The sequence below is a fragment of the Rhinoderma darwinii genome, chromosome 11 (genome assembly GCF_050947455.1).
Source record: "Rhinoderma darwinii isolate aRhiDar2 chromosome 11, aRhiDar2.hap1, whole genome shotgun sequence".
NCBI lineage: Eukaryota > Metazoa > Chordata > Amphibia > Anura > Rhinodermatidae > Rhinoderma > Rhinoderma darwinii.
In genome coordinates this window covers 3,037,258-3,052,941 of record NC_134697.1, presented here as the reverse complement: position 1 = coordinate 3,052,941, position 15,684 = coordinate 3,037,258, and the positions used below count along the sequence as shown (strand labels likewise).

Below are 15,684 nucleotides of genomic sequence, written 5' to 3'. Positions count from 1 at the left end.
AGGCAGCAGAGGATGGGAGGGGGAGGAATGCACAGTGTCAGGTGGAGGCAGCAGAGGCCGCTCGCTCTGGGGAATGCTCCATGTGTTGTGCAGCAGCTGCAGAGTTTAGCAGGCAGAGCTTCATTCCTGACCGCGCCGAGCACCCGCGATCAACCGCTCTGACTGTCAGAAACGCTCCTGTCCCGGGGGAAGTGGCTGCTGTCATGGTGAAAGACGAAACAGGTAATTATTACACTGGGAGTGATCGGCGCAATCTGATGGGTCACTCACCGCTGGACACATTAGGGTTAAATTCACGTGTTGCAGAAATTTCTGAGCCTGGGACGGGACGTTCATCTGAATGGAACTGTCAGAAATCTAAACCTGCTGCAGGAATCGCCCCGTTCACATGTATGGAGCAGATATTCAGTTACGGAATAATCTGCAACAAATCTGCTACGTGTGAATGATGTTCTAATCAACGCAAATAAGAAAAGCGATGACATTTTTGTACATTAGAATCATCGCTCGTGACGGACATTTTCATAATAAGTAACGATGTCCCGGTGATGAAACGAGGTACTGTGCACCCCACTATGCATACCTAGTGCTATCCGAACCTTGTAACTAAGATGTCCCAGTGATGAGATGATGGTGGTCGCTGTTACCATATTCCATTGGTTGTCACCCAGCTTTCCCAGAAGCGGAGAATTTCCTCATCTCGCGTTCTACAATGTAGTTTACGTGGGGGGGGGGGGGGGGGGTGTCAGTTGTTAGCTGATTTTTTGTTTGTGGGGAGGGGGCGCCCCACTTATGAGAACCCCAGTAATCCGCTGATACCTTGAGATTTATTTAATGCTGCAGGAAATCACTGATTACAATGGACACAGGTAGATCCAAAGCACAATGGATGGGGGTCTCCAGTAGATTATAGAGGGGGGTCTCCAGGTGGATGTTCATAGAGGGGGGTCTCCAGGTGGATGTTCATAGAGGGGGGTCTCCAGGTGGATGTTCATAGAGGGGGGTCTCCAGGTGGATGTTCATAGACGGGGGTCTCTCCAGGTGGATGTTCATAGACGGGGGGTCTCTCCAGGGGGATGTTCATAGAGGGGGGTCTCCAGTGGATGTTCATAGATGGGGGTCTCTCCAGTGGATGTTCATAGAGGGGGGTCTCCAGTGGAGGACTTTCAGAGAGGGGGGGCTTCAGGTGGAGGACTTTCAGAGAGGGGGGCTTCAGGTGGAGGACTTCTAGAGAGGGGGGGGGGGTCTTCAGGTGTGGGTCTTTTAGAGAGGGGGGGGGGTCTTCAGGTGTGGGTCTTTTAGAGAGGGGGGGGGTCTTCAGGTGGAGGACTTCTAGAGAGGGGGGTCTTCAGGTGTGGGTCTTCTAGAGAGGGGGGGTCTTCAGGTGGAGGACTTCTAGAGGGGGGGGGTCTTCAGGTGTGGGTCTTTTAGAGAGGGGGTCTTCAGGGGGAGGACTTCTAGAGAGGGGGGGGGGTCTTCAGGTGGAGGACTTCTAGAGAGGGGGGGGGGGGGGTCTTCAGGTGGAGGACTTCCCTGTATCTACTCCTCATGTCGTACAGCTATGGACCACGCATTAGGGTATGTGCACACACACTAATTACGTCCGTAATTGACGGACTTATTTCGGCCGCAAGTCCCGGACCCAACACAGTGCAAGGAGCCGGGCTCCTAGCATCATACTTATGTACGATGCTAGGAGTCCCTGCCTCGCTGCAGGACAACTGTCCCGTAGTGTAATCATGTTTACAGTACGGGACAGTTGTCCTGCAGCGAGGCAGGGACTTCTAGCGTCGTATATAACTATGATGCTAGGAGCCCGGCTCCCTGCACTGTGTTCGGTCCGGGACTTGCGGCCGAAATACGTCCGTCAATTACGGACGTAGTGTGTGTGCACATACCCTTAGGGTATGTTCACACGGCCAAATTTCAGACGTATACGAGGCGTATTATGCCTCGTTTTACGTCTGAAAATACGGCTCCAATACGTCGGCAAACATCTGCCCATTCATTTGAATGGGTTTGCCGACGTACTGTGCAGACGACCTGTTATTTACGCATCGTCGTTTGACAGCTGTCAAACGACGACGCGTAAAAATACAGCCTCGTCAAAAGAAGTGCAGGACACTTTGGACGTTTTTGGAGCTGTTTTCTCATAGACTCCAATGAAAACAGCTCCAAAAACGGACGTAAAATACGCCGCGAAAAACGCCGCGAAAAATGCGAGTTGGTAAAAAAGCGTCTGAAAAGCAGGGTCTGTTTTCCCTTGAAAACAGCTCTGGATTTTCAGACGTTTTTGTTGACTACGTGTGAACATACCCTCAGAGTTGAATTTACGTTGGTTTATTAACCCTTCATGTTCTTAGTAATTGCTGTTTGTAACTTTTTTGATACTTTTGTTGCTTTGTTGTTATTGTGTTTTGGCTCCTTCATTGTCTGACGTTTCCTCCGGGGATCGCAGGTTGGTCTCCGCTATACAAAGTGTAGAATAGTGACCATCACTGGATCCTGGTGTCACATTGTTTATAGCGATAATTGTGATTCTCGGGGTCATTGTGTTGTCTAATTTGTTTTTTTAATGTTCTATTTATAAGATGTACAGTGAGGATAGTGTGTGTGTGTGTGTGTGTGTGTATATATATATATATATGGGATGGCGGCGCACATAGGGGGATGCTCCCGTCCCAGCAGCTGGGCTCACACGTGTCGGGTCCCTGTGCTGTGTGGCCCCTCCATGTGTCGCTAGAACTTGTGTATGTCAGGAATGCTCCTGCTACAAAGCACGACACGTCAGGGACGGAGAATGGAAATGCTGACGACCTCCGCTGTAAATATCGGTGACTGTGGCCCCGGGAATGTGGCCCCCGTATCACTAGAGCGAGTCAAATACGTTTATTATATAAATGGAAGGATAATTGTAATATTTGTGTTACATTTTTATACTCCCCCCCCCCCCCCCCATGTGCCGCAGTTGTTCCCCTTCCCCAGGGGTTTTATTTTGCTTCCTCTGAATCAAACGGTCTGAGAACTTGATGTACAACCGAAAAACGGCAGAAATAAAAGACGTTCTAAAGAGGAAACGTTCACCCGGCGCTCCTGAATGACGCAGAATTATGCAGCAATATTATCCGAGGTAGAGGGGGGAGGGGGGGGGGTAGTTCTGCCATTCAGAGTCTATGAAGAGCTGGATGACAAGTGGCAGTCATATTGGTTGGGACTCAGCTTTCCCAGAAACAGATGAAAAAGAAACCGAGAAATAAAAAACTCCAGGTGGAAACGCGAGGTAAAATCGCAGTAATACCGCAACCTATGGGAAGTGAGGTCACAGGTCACCTTCCAAATTACTGTCATTGTCTTATATTTGGGATGATATTGTCTTATATTGGGGGGGGGGGGGGGGGTTACATTGTCGTATATTGGGGGTTACATTGTCGTATATTGGGGGTTACATTGTCGTATATTGGGGGTTACATTGTCATATATTGGGGGTTACATTGTCATATATTGGGGGTTACATTGTCTTATATTGGGGGTTACATCTCTTATATTTGGGGTTACATTGTCTTATATTGGGGGGTTACATTGTCGTATATTGGGGGGTTACATTGTCATATATTTGGGGTGATATTGTCATCTATGAGGGAGTCTGTGCCGGGGACCGCGCCAGGCGCTGGTATCTATGTAGGGCGCAGGGCAGTGACAGATGAGTGATTTATGAATTGGCGTGTGAGGAGAGAACATTCCAGCGGTATTATTGGCGCTGTTTATGGAGTGGGTGCGCTCCGCTGCCGTGTACAACCTTTGCCCTCTGCCTGTTGATAAACTTTGATAATGAACTTGTGAGTTTTTCCTGCTCCTCTGATAAGTGACATCAGGCCGTGCACGCGCTGCGGCTGCTGCAGACTATTGCTCCATCTGTGATCTGGGGAATCTATTTATTTCCATCACTTTCCTCTAGATCTGATTTGGTTTTATTTATAATTTCCTTTTGTTGATGCAGAATTATTGGATTTCTGGACTATCAAATGCCGGACTGTAGGAAATGAATCGGGAGCTGCCACTGACTGGACTGACAGCCGGTGTGACACAAGTCTTAGTGGCTGTCCATATATATTCTATATCCTTCATATTCAGATCATATAAATTGCAGCCTCTCCTCCCCCACCAGGTGCGGATTACTGATTCCTGGTCGGTTGGGACCCATTAGGAAAGGGCGCGGATTGCGAGATTCCTGCGTCCAGATCTTGCAATGACACATAAGGGTATGTTCACACGGCAGCGTCCGTAACGGCCGAAATTACGGGGCTGTTTCCAGGAGAAAACAGCCCCGTCATTTCAGCCGTAACGGCGTGTGCAGGCGCTTGAACGCCGCGTCAATTACGGACGTAACTGGAGCTGGTTTTCCATGGAGTCCATGGAAAACGGCTCCATTTACGTCTGAAGAAGTGACTTCTTTGGCGCGGACGTCTATTTACGCGCCGTCTTTTGACAGCGACGCGTAAATATACGCCTCGTGTGAACAGACAAACGTCAGCCCATTGCTTTCAAGACGTATTTTCGGATGTAATTCCAGGCGTAAAACGCCCGAATTACGTCCGTAAATAGGCCGTGTGAACATACCCTGAGGGTATGTTCACACGGCCTATTTACGGACGTAATTTGGGCGTTTTTGCCCCGAATTACGTCCGAAAATAGCACCTCAATAGCGCTGACAAACATCTGCCCATTGAAAGACGTTTGTCTGTTCAAAAGACGGCGCGTAAATAGACGCCCGCGTCAAAGAAGTGACCTGTCACTTCTTTGGCCGTAATTGGAGCCGTTATTCATTGACAATGAATAGCAGCGCTAATTACGCCCGTAATGGACGCGGCGTTCAAGCGCCTGCACATGCCGTTACGGCTGAAATTACGGTGATGTTTTCAGGCTGAAACATCCCCGTAATTTCAGCCGTAACGGACGCCCTCGTGTGAACATACCCTAAGACTGAGACAGAGTAAAAAGCAGCCAAAATGGCGATTATACTTAAAGGGGTCTTCCCACTTAGGTGTTTATGGCATTAAATTAGGATATGACATCAATGTCCGATCAGTGGGGGTCTGCGGGCCTAGAAAGAAGTCTAGTTGAAGTAATTGGTGGGGGTCACAGAGGTCGGACCCCAGCTTTCCCCGAGCCCCGAATGGCAAGTCAGCCATACAAGAGTGGCGTTTCTCTGTATATAATAGATCGTCTGTTCAGGAAAGCTGAGTGACCACTTCTCTGGGCATCTGTAAGGGGAGGCATGTTGGTAGTCACCCAGCTTTTCCGGAGGCAGATATACCTGAAGGCTGAGATATTAGTGGAGTGTGATCTGTGTATAAATCCGCGGTGTAACGTGTTTTGTCTCCTTGCACAGCGTTCAGGATAGAGCCGGATTTTCCGCTGGGTAAGATGCCTGTGTTGCCGCTTTTCTAGCAGAGCTGAGCAGGTTGTAGTGTAGTCTCATATTGTATATCTCCTGTAGTGTTCGTATCTGCTGCACTTTGTAATATGAATCGCGCTATTATATTCCATCCGCTGATAGTTACAAGGTCACATCATAAAATCCATAGCTCCCCCCCCCCCTCCCCCATCCCTCGCTGTAGGTTATATTTTCGTTACGGAGCTTCGAACCTCTGCAAAGTTGTTGCTGAACTCGTTACTTTGTTGCTTCCTGGCCCTGAGCTGATACATTGTATCAGGGGGGTCACGTGGTCAGATGGTACAAATTAAAGGGGCCGCAATAAAATGACGATTAGCGTGAAATGAGATTTCGTCATAAAAAAACTGTAACCACTTTCCTATTTGTGTTCAGGAGCTTAACACAATGGGGGGATTTATGGATTATTTTACGCCAGTTTTCTGCGTTAAGTTGCGCATTATAGCGCATGCCGTATTTGCACATTAATGTCAGAAGTTCGCGTCCATTCTAGGCCGGATCTACGTCCGCTCATCGCTCAATAGATTTGCATTTCTGCAAGTAGAAAATGTTATCCTGTAACCGTCTATGCAGAGGATTTGGAGCTCTGTATCAGAAGAACGGAGCTCCACCACCTACAAAGATGATCTATTATGGACTTAATCAGCACGAAATGTTGGATATATTAAAATTAAAAAATGATGTTCAAGCCGTGGACTTTCAGTCCCCCCGAGGACGGAGGTGTCCCTGTCCCTCCTGCCACGTGTATATATTAAAGTCACAGACAACATTCCTAAGATCGCACTCTGCGTTTCGTTGTCTTTATTCGCCTTCAGCTCGTTCTCCGTTTTGCAGACCTATGTGTCGCCATGGTTACGGACTATAAACAAGCCCCATGTAGTCTGGTCCTGCAGTCATGTGACTCCACTTTCCTTACCATAGAAGAGGGGCCAGACTGAGTCACAGGTGACTGTGGGATCAGACTACACAAGGTTTTTTGTAGTCTGTAACCATGGAGACAACTAGGTGTGTGTCTAGGAGCTGTATACACAAAATGCCAGTAAATTTAATTTAAAGTTAAAGGGGTTGTCCAGTTTCAGAATTATTTTTTTTTGTATAATGGAAACTTATTACATTTTCTAATATACTTTCTGTATAAATTCCTCAGTTTTCAATATCTCTGCTTGCTGTTATTAAGTAGGAACATTCACAGTCTATGGTCATGTGATGGACACACAGGTGCACGGCTCATTACATGATGTGTATCAGAACAGTGTCTTTTAAATATCCCATCACGTGTGCCCATAACATGACCCTATAACGAGCCATGCACCTGTGTCCATCACATGACCCTATAACGAGCCATGCACCTGTGTGTCCATCACATGACCCTGTAACGAGCCGTCCATCACATGACCATGGACAGAATTTTATCCACTGGAAGTAAACAATGAATGTTCCTGCTAAATAACAACAAGCAGAGATCTTGAAAACCGTGAGGAATTCATACAGACAGTCTATTAGAAAATTTAATAACTTTTCATTTTAGAAAAAAATAAGATTTTATAAACGTGGACGACGACTCCTATAAAGTGACTTCCTTTTCATTTTAGATGCATTGGAGCATAAAAAAAACAAACAAACGGTTGCACATGTTTAAGGTGACGCTTCTCTCCTGACCTCAATCATACTGATCACTGACGGGCAGCGGATCATCTCCTCCTCATCATCATCATCTATCATCATCTCTCTGTATTTACAGTTCTTCTAATATGCGAGTCCTCTCCACCCTGAGCTCAGCAAACTGAGAAGGGACGAGCGGCGCCTGGGGAATCGGCCACGCTGCTTTTAGTGTCGGTTTAAGTTTCCGTTGTAGAATAGAGAATTGCTGAAATAACGATTCTGTAATGTAAAGTTATCAGCGGAATCACTCCCATCAGGCGGATGATCGGTCTGTAGTAGCAGGAGGACGGCACCGCTGGGAGCTGAGATTTCACCTGCAGTAGATTCTCCTCATTCTGCGTTTGTATTACGGTATATTCCCATGGCGTGGCCAAATCGCGATTTATTGCTACAACTTCCCCAAAATGGCAGCAAAACACTGCAATTCTTGCATAACTGCGGCATTTCACATCAATCTGCAGCAAAATCCATAACGTCTGCGAATTACGCAGCTGAAACGCTGCAAAAAGTGTGTGTGTATGTGTGTCCGTGTGGTACCTACAGGCGACTCCAAAGAAGACCAATTGCATCATCTCTTTGATGTGCGGCCAAAATCTGCAGCGCAGAACTGCTGTAAAGCCGGAACGTAATTAGCCACACGGCAAAAACATGATTACGTTAATCACGTGTGAAGTTACCCAAACACAATGAGCTGAGACCCCAAAATGCCTGGTGTAAAGACATTCCTACTCCGAATTAAAATCACCAGAGAAAGCAGGGAATGCTGGGAGATTTCATCTCTGAAGCCATCATTATAGTGAGATAATTAATGTAATGTATGTACACATTGACTCCTCTAGCAGAATAGTGAGTGCAGCTCTGGAGTATAATACAGGATGTAACTCAGGATCAGTACAGGATAAGTAATGTAATGTATGTACACAGTGACCCCTCTAGCAGAATAGTGAGTGCAGCTCTGGAGTATAATACAGGATATAACTCAGGATCAGTACAGGATAAGTAATGTAATGTAGGTACACAGTGACTCCACCAGCAGAATAGTGAGTGCAGCTCTGGAGTATAATACAGGATATAACTCAGGATCAGTACAGGATAAGTAATGTAATATATGTACACAGTGACTCCACCAGCAGAATAGTGAATGCAGCTCTGGAGTATAATACAGGATGTAACTCAGGATCAGTACAGGATAAGTAATGTATGTACACAGTGACTCCACCAGCAGAATAGTGAGTGCAGCTCTGGAGTATAATACAGGATGTAACTCAGGATCAGTACAGGATAAGTAATGTAATGTATGTACACAGTGACTCCACCAGCAGAATAGTGAATGCAGCTCTGGAGTATAATACAGGATGTAACTCAGGATCAGTACAGGATAAGTAATGTATGTACACAGTGACTCCACCAACAGAATAGTGAGTGCAGCTCTGGAGTATAATACAGGGTGTAACTCAGGATCAGTACAGGATAAGTAATGTAATGTATGTACACAGTGACTCCACCAGCAGAATAGTGAATGCAGCTCTGGAGTATAATGCAGGATGTAACTCAGGATCAGTACAGGATAAGTAATGTAATGTATGTACACAGTGACTCCACCAGCAGAATAGTGAATGCAGCTCTGGAGTATAATACAGGATGTAACTCAGGATCAGTACAGGATAAGTAATGTATGTACACAGTGACTCCACCAGCAGAATAGTGAGTGCAGCTCTGGAGTATAATACAGGATGTAACTCAGGATCAGTACAGGATAAGTAATGTAATGTATGTACACAGTGACTCCACCAGCAGAATAGTGAATGCAGCTCTGGAGTATAATACAGGATATAACTCAGGATCAGTACAGGATAAGTAATGTAATGTATGTACACAGTGACTCCACCAGCAGAATAGTGAATGCAGCTCTGGAGTATAATACAGGATGTAACTCAGGATCAGTACAGGATAAGTAATGTATGTACACAGTGACTCCACCAACAGAATAGTGAGTGCAGCTCTGGAGTATAATACAGGGTGTAACTCAGGATCAGTACAGGATAAGTAATGTAATGTATGTACACAGTGACTCCACCAGCAGAATAGTGAGTGCAGCTCTGGAGTATAATACAGGATGTAACTCAGGATCAGTAATGTAACATATGTAGTGTAATGGATGATAATAGCCTGTCACTGATGCTGCTCTTCTGTGTCGATGTGTAATATATAGTGTGGATGTCATATACTATTTTTATGTTGCCCGGTGCTAGAACCTGATGTGGGGAGTAGTGGTAGTAATGTGTCGCTCCTTTACAGATTGGTATGGATTTGGATGATGGGTGTCTTCCCCTACTCTCTGTCTCGGGCCGGGTTGGGTGGGTCCCTGGTGTCCTGTATGGAATGGTTGGAATGACGATGTTGCCCCATATCACACTGTGACAGGGAGGGGGGACATTTTTTGGAGGGTCTGTCTTGAGATAGTGTGGTGGGATGACAGGAGTCTTATCTGTCCTCTCAGGAAACACTTCCACCATGGAATTCCGGAGCTATGGAACCAAAAACTGATTGTTAAAGTGCTGGAGCTTCTAAACCGAGACAATGTGTGTGATCATTTCTACGTGTGTCTGTTTCTCTGTCTGTGTTTGTATTTATTTGTGTTTATTTTTATGTTTGTAGCTGTGTGTTTACTAATAGATATATAGATGTATGTGTGTGTGTGTGTATGTGTGTGTGTATAAGTTTTTGTTAATTTCTGTGTTTGTGGGTTTGTCTATGTCTGTTTGTTTCTATGTATTTTTTTGTGTGTTTCTGATTTTCCTGTGTGTGTGTTTTTGTGATCCTGGATTTTCTGTTATTGTGTGTTTCTTTGTGTCTGTGTGTTTTGTGTTTCTGTATTGTGATTCCACATAACTTTGTGTGTGTGACACTGACAGCTGTAATGTGGGTTGGGATCAGGTCCGGCTGTCAGACATGGATACAAGTATTTTTTCCGTACCCCACAAACATTCCAATATTGTTTCCGTTATGAGAACTCTCATCCGTGCTCAGTGTGGGAGACGATCAGTATGGCCACTAGTCCGGCTCTCGGGGTATGTTCACACGATAACGACAATTACAGCTGAAATTACGGAGCGGTTTTCAGGAGAAAACAGCTCCTGCATTTCAGACGTAATTGCTCGTACTCGCGTTTTGCGAGGCGTCAATTACGGCCGTAATTTGGAGCTGTTCTTCATTGGAATCAATGAAAAACGGTTCCAATTACGTCCCAAGAAGTGTCCTGCATATAATGTATATAAGTGTCCCGCATGTAATGTATATAAGTGTCCCGCATATAATGTATATAAGTGTCCCGCATATAATGTATAGAAGTGTCCCGCATGTAATGTATATAAGTGTCCCGCATATAATGTATATAAGTGCCCTGCATATAATGTATATAAGTGTCCCGCATATAATGTATATAAGTGTCCCGCATATAATGTATATAAGTGTCCTGCATATAATGTATATAAGTGTCCCGCATATAATGTATAGAAGTGTCCCGCATATAATGTATAGAAGTGTCCCGCATATAATGTATAGAAGTGTCCCGCATATAATGTATATAAGTGTCCCGCATATAATGTATATAAGTGTCCCGCATATAATGTATAGAAGTGTCCTGTATATAAGTGTCCCGCATATAATGTATATAAGTGTCCCGCATATAATGTATATAAGTGTCCCGCATATAATGTATATAAGTGTCCCGCATGTAATGTATATAAGTGTCCCGCATGTAATGTATATAAGTGTCCCGCATGTAATGTATAGAAGTGTCCCGCATATAATGTATAGAAGTGTCCCGCATATAATGTATAGAAGTGTCCCGCATATAATGTATATAAGTGTCCCGCGTATAATGTATATAAGTGTCCCGCATATAATGTATATAAGTGTCCCGCATATAATGTATATAAGTGTCCCGCATATAATGTATATAAGTGTCCCGCATATAATGTATATAAGTGTCCCGCATATAATGTATATAAGTGTCCCGCATATAATGTATACAAGTGTCCCGCATATAATGTATACAAGTGTCCCGCATATAATGTATACAAGTGTCCCGCATATAATGTATATAAGTGTCCCGCATATAATGTATATAAGTGTCCTGCATATAATGTATAGAAGTGTCCCGCATATAATGTATAGAAGTGTCCCGCATATAATGTATACAAGTGTCCCGCATATAATGTATACAAGTGTCCCGCATATAATGTATACAAGTGTCCCGCATATAATGTATACAAGTGTCCCGCATATAATGTATACAAGTGTCCCGCATATAATGTATAGAAGCGTCCCGCACTTCTTTGACGAGGCTGTTATTTTACACGCCGTCTTTTGACAGTGAGGGTATGTTCACACGGCCAAATTTCAGACGTATACGAGGCGTATTATGCCTCGTTTTACGTCTGAAAATAGGGCTCCAATACGTCGGCAAACATCTGCCCATTCATTTGAATGGGTTTGCCGACGTACTGTGCAGACGACCTGTTATTTACGCATCGTCGTTTGACAGCTGTCAAACGACGACGTGTAAAAATACAGCCTCGTCAAAAGAAGTGCAGGACACTTTGGACGTTTTTGGAGCTGTTTTCTCATAGACTCCAATGAAAACAGCTCCAAAAACGGACGTAAAAAACGCAGCGAAAACGCCGCGAAAAATGCGAGTTGGTCAGAAAACGTCTGAAAAGCAGGGTCTGTTTTCCCTTGAAAACAGCTCTGGATTTTCAGACGTTTTTGTTGACTACGTGTGAACATACCCTGACGCGTAAAATTACAGGTCGTCTGCACAGAACATCGTAAAGCCCATTGAAATGAATGGGGCAGATGTTTGCCGACGTATTGGAGGCGTGTTTTCAGGCGTAAAACTCCTGAATTACACCTGAAAATAGGTTGTGTGAACCCGGCCTTAGGGCAGATTCAGACGAACGTTGCGTTTTTGCGCGCGCAAAAACCACTTGACAGCTCCGTGTGTCATCCGTGTATGATGCGCGGCTGCGTGATTTTCGCGCAGCCGCCATCATAGAGATGAGGCTAGTCGACGCCTGTCACTATCCAAGGTGCTGAAAGAGCTAACTGATCGGCAGTAACTCTTTCAGCACCCTCGACAGTGAATGCCGAACACAAGATCGAGAAACCTGTTAAAAAAAAAAAGAAAAAGTTCGTACTTACCGAGAACTTCCCTCCCGGCTGTTGCCTTGGTGACGCGTCCTTGGTGACGCGCCTCTCGACATCGGGCCCCACCTCCCTGGATGACGCCGCAGTCCATGTGACCGCTGCAGCCTGTGCTTGGCCTGTGATTGGCTGGAGCTGTCACTTGGACTGAATTGTCATCCCGGGAGGTCAGACTGGAGGTCAGAACCCGGTGAAGTTCGGTTCGGTTGTCCGGGTTCGCTCATCTCAAAGACACTCCGTTTGGATGTTTGGAAACAGAAAAGCACGTGGTGCTTTTCTGGTTACATTCATCCTTTTGACAGCTGGTGCGCTGTTTCAGTCGGTTCGCACGGAAGTGCTTCCGTGCGACCTGCGTGGCTTTCACGCACCCATTGACTTCAATGGGTGCGTGATGCGCGAAATACGCGGAGATATTGAGCATGTCGCGCTCTTTGCGCAGTGGACAAACACTGCACAAAAAGCACGGACTGTCTGTACTGCCCCATAGACTTGTATTGGTCTGTGCGTGGCGCGTGAAAACCATGCGGCCCGCACGGACCGAATACACGCTCGTGTGAATCCCCCCTAATACTGATGGTCTCCCCCTCTACAGAACTCGTCTGGGGTAAATTCACACGGGGTGTAAATATCTGCAGTGGAAACCACACAAGCCGAGTGTTTGAGATATTAACAAATCTTATTGACAGGCTGCAGAGGTTTTGAATTTGAGCTGCGGTGGAGATTTGTACATCTGCATTATGTCCATTTGTGTTGCGGACTGAGCCAGAATTTGCTTTGGATTTTCCCTAATAATTTCAATGGGAAAGTAAAAATCTACAAACAAATGCGCAAGCGATGTATTGTCGCGGATTTTGCTGCGGATATCCGTACAGTAATAAATCCTTGCTCACTTTTTAGCCAGGAAGGTTTGCCATTCTGGACTCCAGAAAAGTTGGGTGACAACCCTTGTGGGGCCTGCACGCAGCCGTGTATAATCAATATTTTGGGACAATATTACTCCGATTCGGGGAGGGGGGGGGGGTCATACATGATGTGATACATTGTAACAACCCACACAGCTCCTGTTCCTTCTCTCTCTCGCTTTCTCTCTCGCTCTCGCTTTTTCTCTCTCTCTCTCTCTCTCTCTCTCTCTCTCTCACTCTCTTTCTCTCTCTCTCTCTCTTTCTCTCTCTCTTTCTCTCTCTCTCTTTCTCTCTCTCTCTCTCTCTCTCACACTCACTCTCTTTCTCTCTCTCTCGCTTTTTCTTTCACTCTTTCTTTTGAGCTCGGGTCCTGAAAACCATTGGACTGGAAAGCGTTGACTTTTCAGCTTTCCATTCAGGACAGGGCTTAGCAGCGTCAGCAGCGTCTGTTTTTTCTGTCCGTCCAACATTTTGTATAAGCAAGATCAGCGTCTGTGTCTGACCGCCAGGAAATCACGGACAGGACTGTAATTATCGCTCCCAGGACCCCAAGAGACCCTCGCTACTGATGATAATCTCAGGGGTGGTTATATCTATCATGGATCCATCCTACTGGGTTCTCCACAATTCCCTGCCGCTCTCTATTCTGGAGAGATCTAAAGCTGTTCATCCTGTTTCCTCTGATCCATGAATAGAATGCAAGAAATACAGTTCATACTGACACAGACCGGTTTTCCACGGTCATTGGATGCCAGTCCGTGCTCTTCCTGCAGACAGAGAAGCTGCAGCAGTTCTTTATGTCCCCGGCCCTGCTATAGGTTCAGATCAGACTCTCCGGTAAAGGAGCGATTCCATTAATAACATTTTAGGGAGTTGCTATTCAAACACTTTCCAAATATATTTTACATGGTAGAGCGGTTCACTTTCATTTTTTGTATTAGATTTGCCTGGTATTTTGGGGCTCACACATTATTTCCAGGGGCTCTGACCGGTGACGTCACCAGACATGGAAGCCTCTGGAAATAGCTGCAAATGTTGGCATATGTGAGGGAAAGGGTTAATCCGGGATAAAGCGGAGCGACTGCTGATGTCCATGTATAGTCACAGGCGGCCGCACCCCCCCCCCCCCCCACATTCCCAGATTACAGACTATTTTAATGCTGTCGTTCAGGTGCAGATCAGAGCACAAGGTCAGTAGCCCCCCCCCCCCATGTAATAATAATAGGCGGCCGCGCTGGACGGAACGCGGTCATATTCTGCCGGGCCAGCCAGTTCTCTGCGCAGTGAAAAGTTCTAGGCTGTATTCACACTGAGTTTTTTGCAGGCGGAATTTCTGCCTCAAATTTCCGTTTGGAAGTTTGAGGCAGATTTTCCTCTCCCTGCACGCCATTGAGAGTCGCGAGCATAAAACGCCACAAAATGCACTTTCTCTGCCTCCCATTGATGTCAATGGGAGGTCAGAGGCGTAAACGCCCGAAGATAGGGATGTCCCTTCTTTCTCCCGCGAGACGGTTTTACCGCTCGCTGGAAAAAGACGCCTCAGCCTCCCATTGAAATCAGTGGGAGGCATTTTCGGGCTGTTTTTGACGAGTTTTGCGGCGCGGTTTCCGCATAAAAAAACTCGTCCAAAAATTCTGTGTAAACCTAGCCTAAGGGTATGTGCACACTGCTGATTTTCGGCCATTTTTCAGACTGTAAATGGCCGAAAAATCGGAAGCATAATTCCAAACATCTGCCCATTGATTTCAATGGGTAATACGATGTTCTGTTCCGACGGACTGTTTTTTTTTTTACATGGCCGTTTTTAAAAACAGCTGCGTAAAAAAACACCCGCTAAAAAGAAAGAGCATGTCACTTCTTCAGCAGTTTTTGGAGCCGTTTTTCATTGACTCTATAGAAAAACAGCTCAAAAACGGCCGTAAAAATACACTGCGAAAAGCGTGAGTTGCTTAAAAAACGGCTGAAAATCAGGAGCGGTTTTCCCTTGAAGCTTCGTGTTTTCAGATGGATTTTGTTAATCGTGTGCACATTCCCTGAGAGACAATGAAACGCTCCAGGCCGGTCTTCTGACGCAGAAAAGTCACGCGTTTTGTGCAAATGTCTTGGTTTTGCTCCGCCTCCATCACTTTTACTAAGAATGGGCGGGGCCACCGCGTCCTGACACCTTTACTATAATTTACGATACATCCTAGAAGAAGCGCAGCGCAAGTTCTTAATATTCCAAAACAGGATTTTTTTATCTCGCCATAACACGGTGACGTTCCCCCCCCCCCCCCCGGCACGGGTCTTTTCCTTTACCATAATTTACACCAGAAAGTGGCGAAAATAACGGCAAAAATGTATACGAGGTCGTGGCTGCCGTAGATTTCACTTTCTGACGCACGGAAAGCAGAAGACGTGACAAATGTATTAATAAATGTATCGCATCTTACTCCAGCGGCGTTCAGTCTCAGCCGAGCG

The 15,684-nt window shown here is 45.7% G+C and overlaps 1 protein-coding gene across 1 annotated transcript in view; it reads left to right on the top strand.

The window, feature by feature from the left end:
• The first annotated feature begins 54 nt into the window (after positions 1 to 54).
• LOC142663610 (actin-binding LIM protein 1-like) overlaps positions 55 to 15,684 on the top strand; it is a 57,836-nt gene continuing 42,206 nt past the window's right edge. The window contains exon 1 of the mRNA XM_075842363.1: positions 55 to 222. Within this exon, the coding sequence (XP_075698478.1) occupies positions 81 to 222 (142 nt within the window). The 5' untranslated portion in view covers positions 55 to 80. The remainder of the gene's footprint in view (positions 223 to 15,684) is intronic.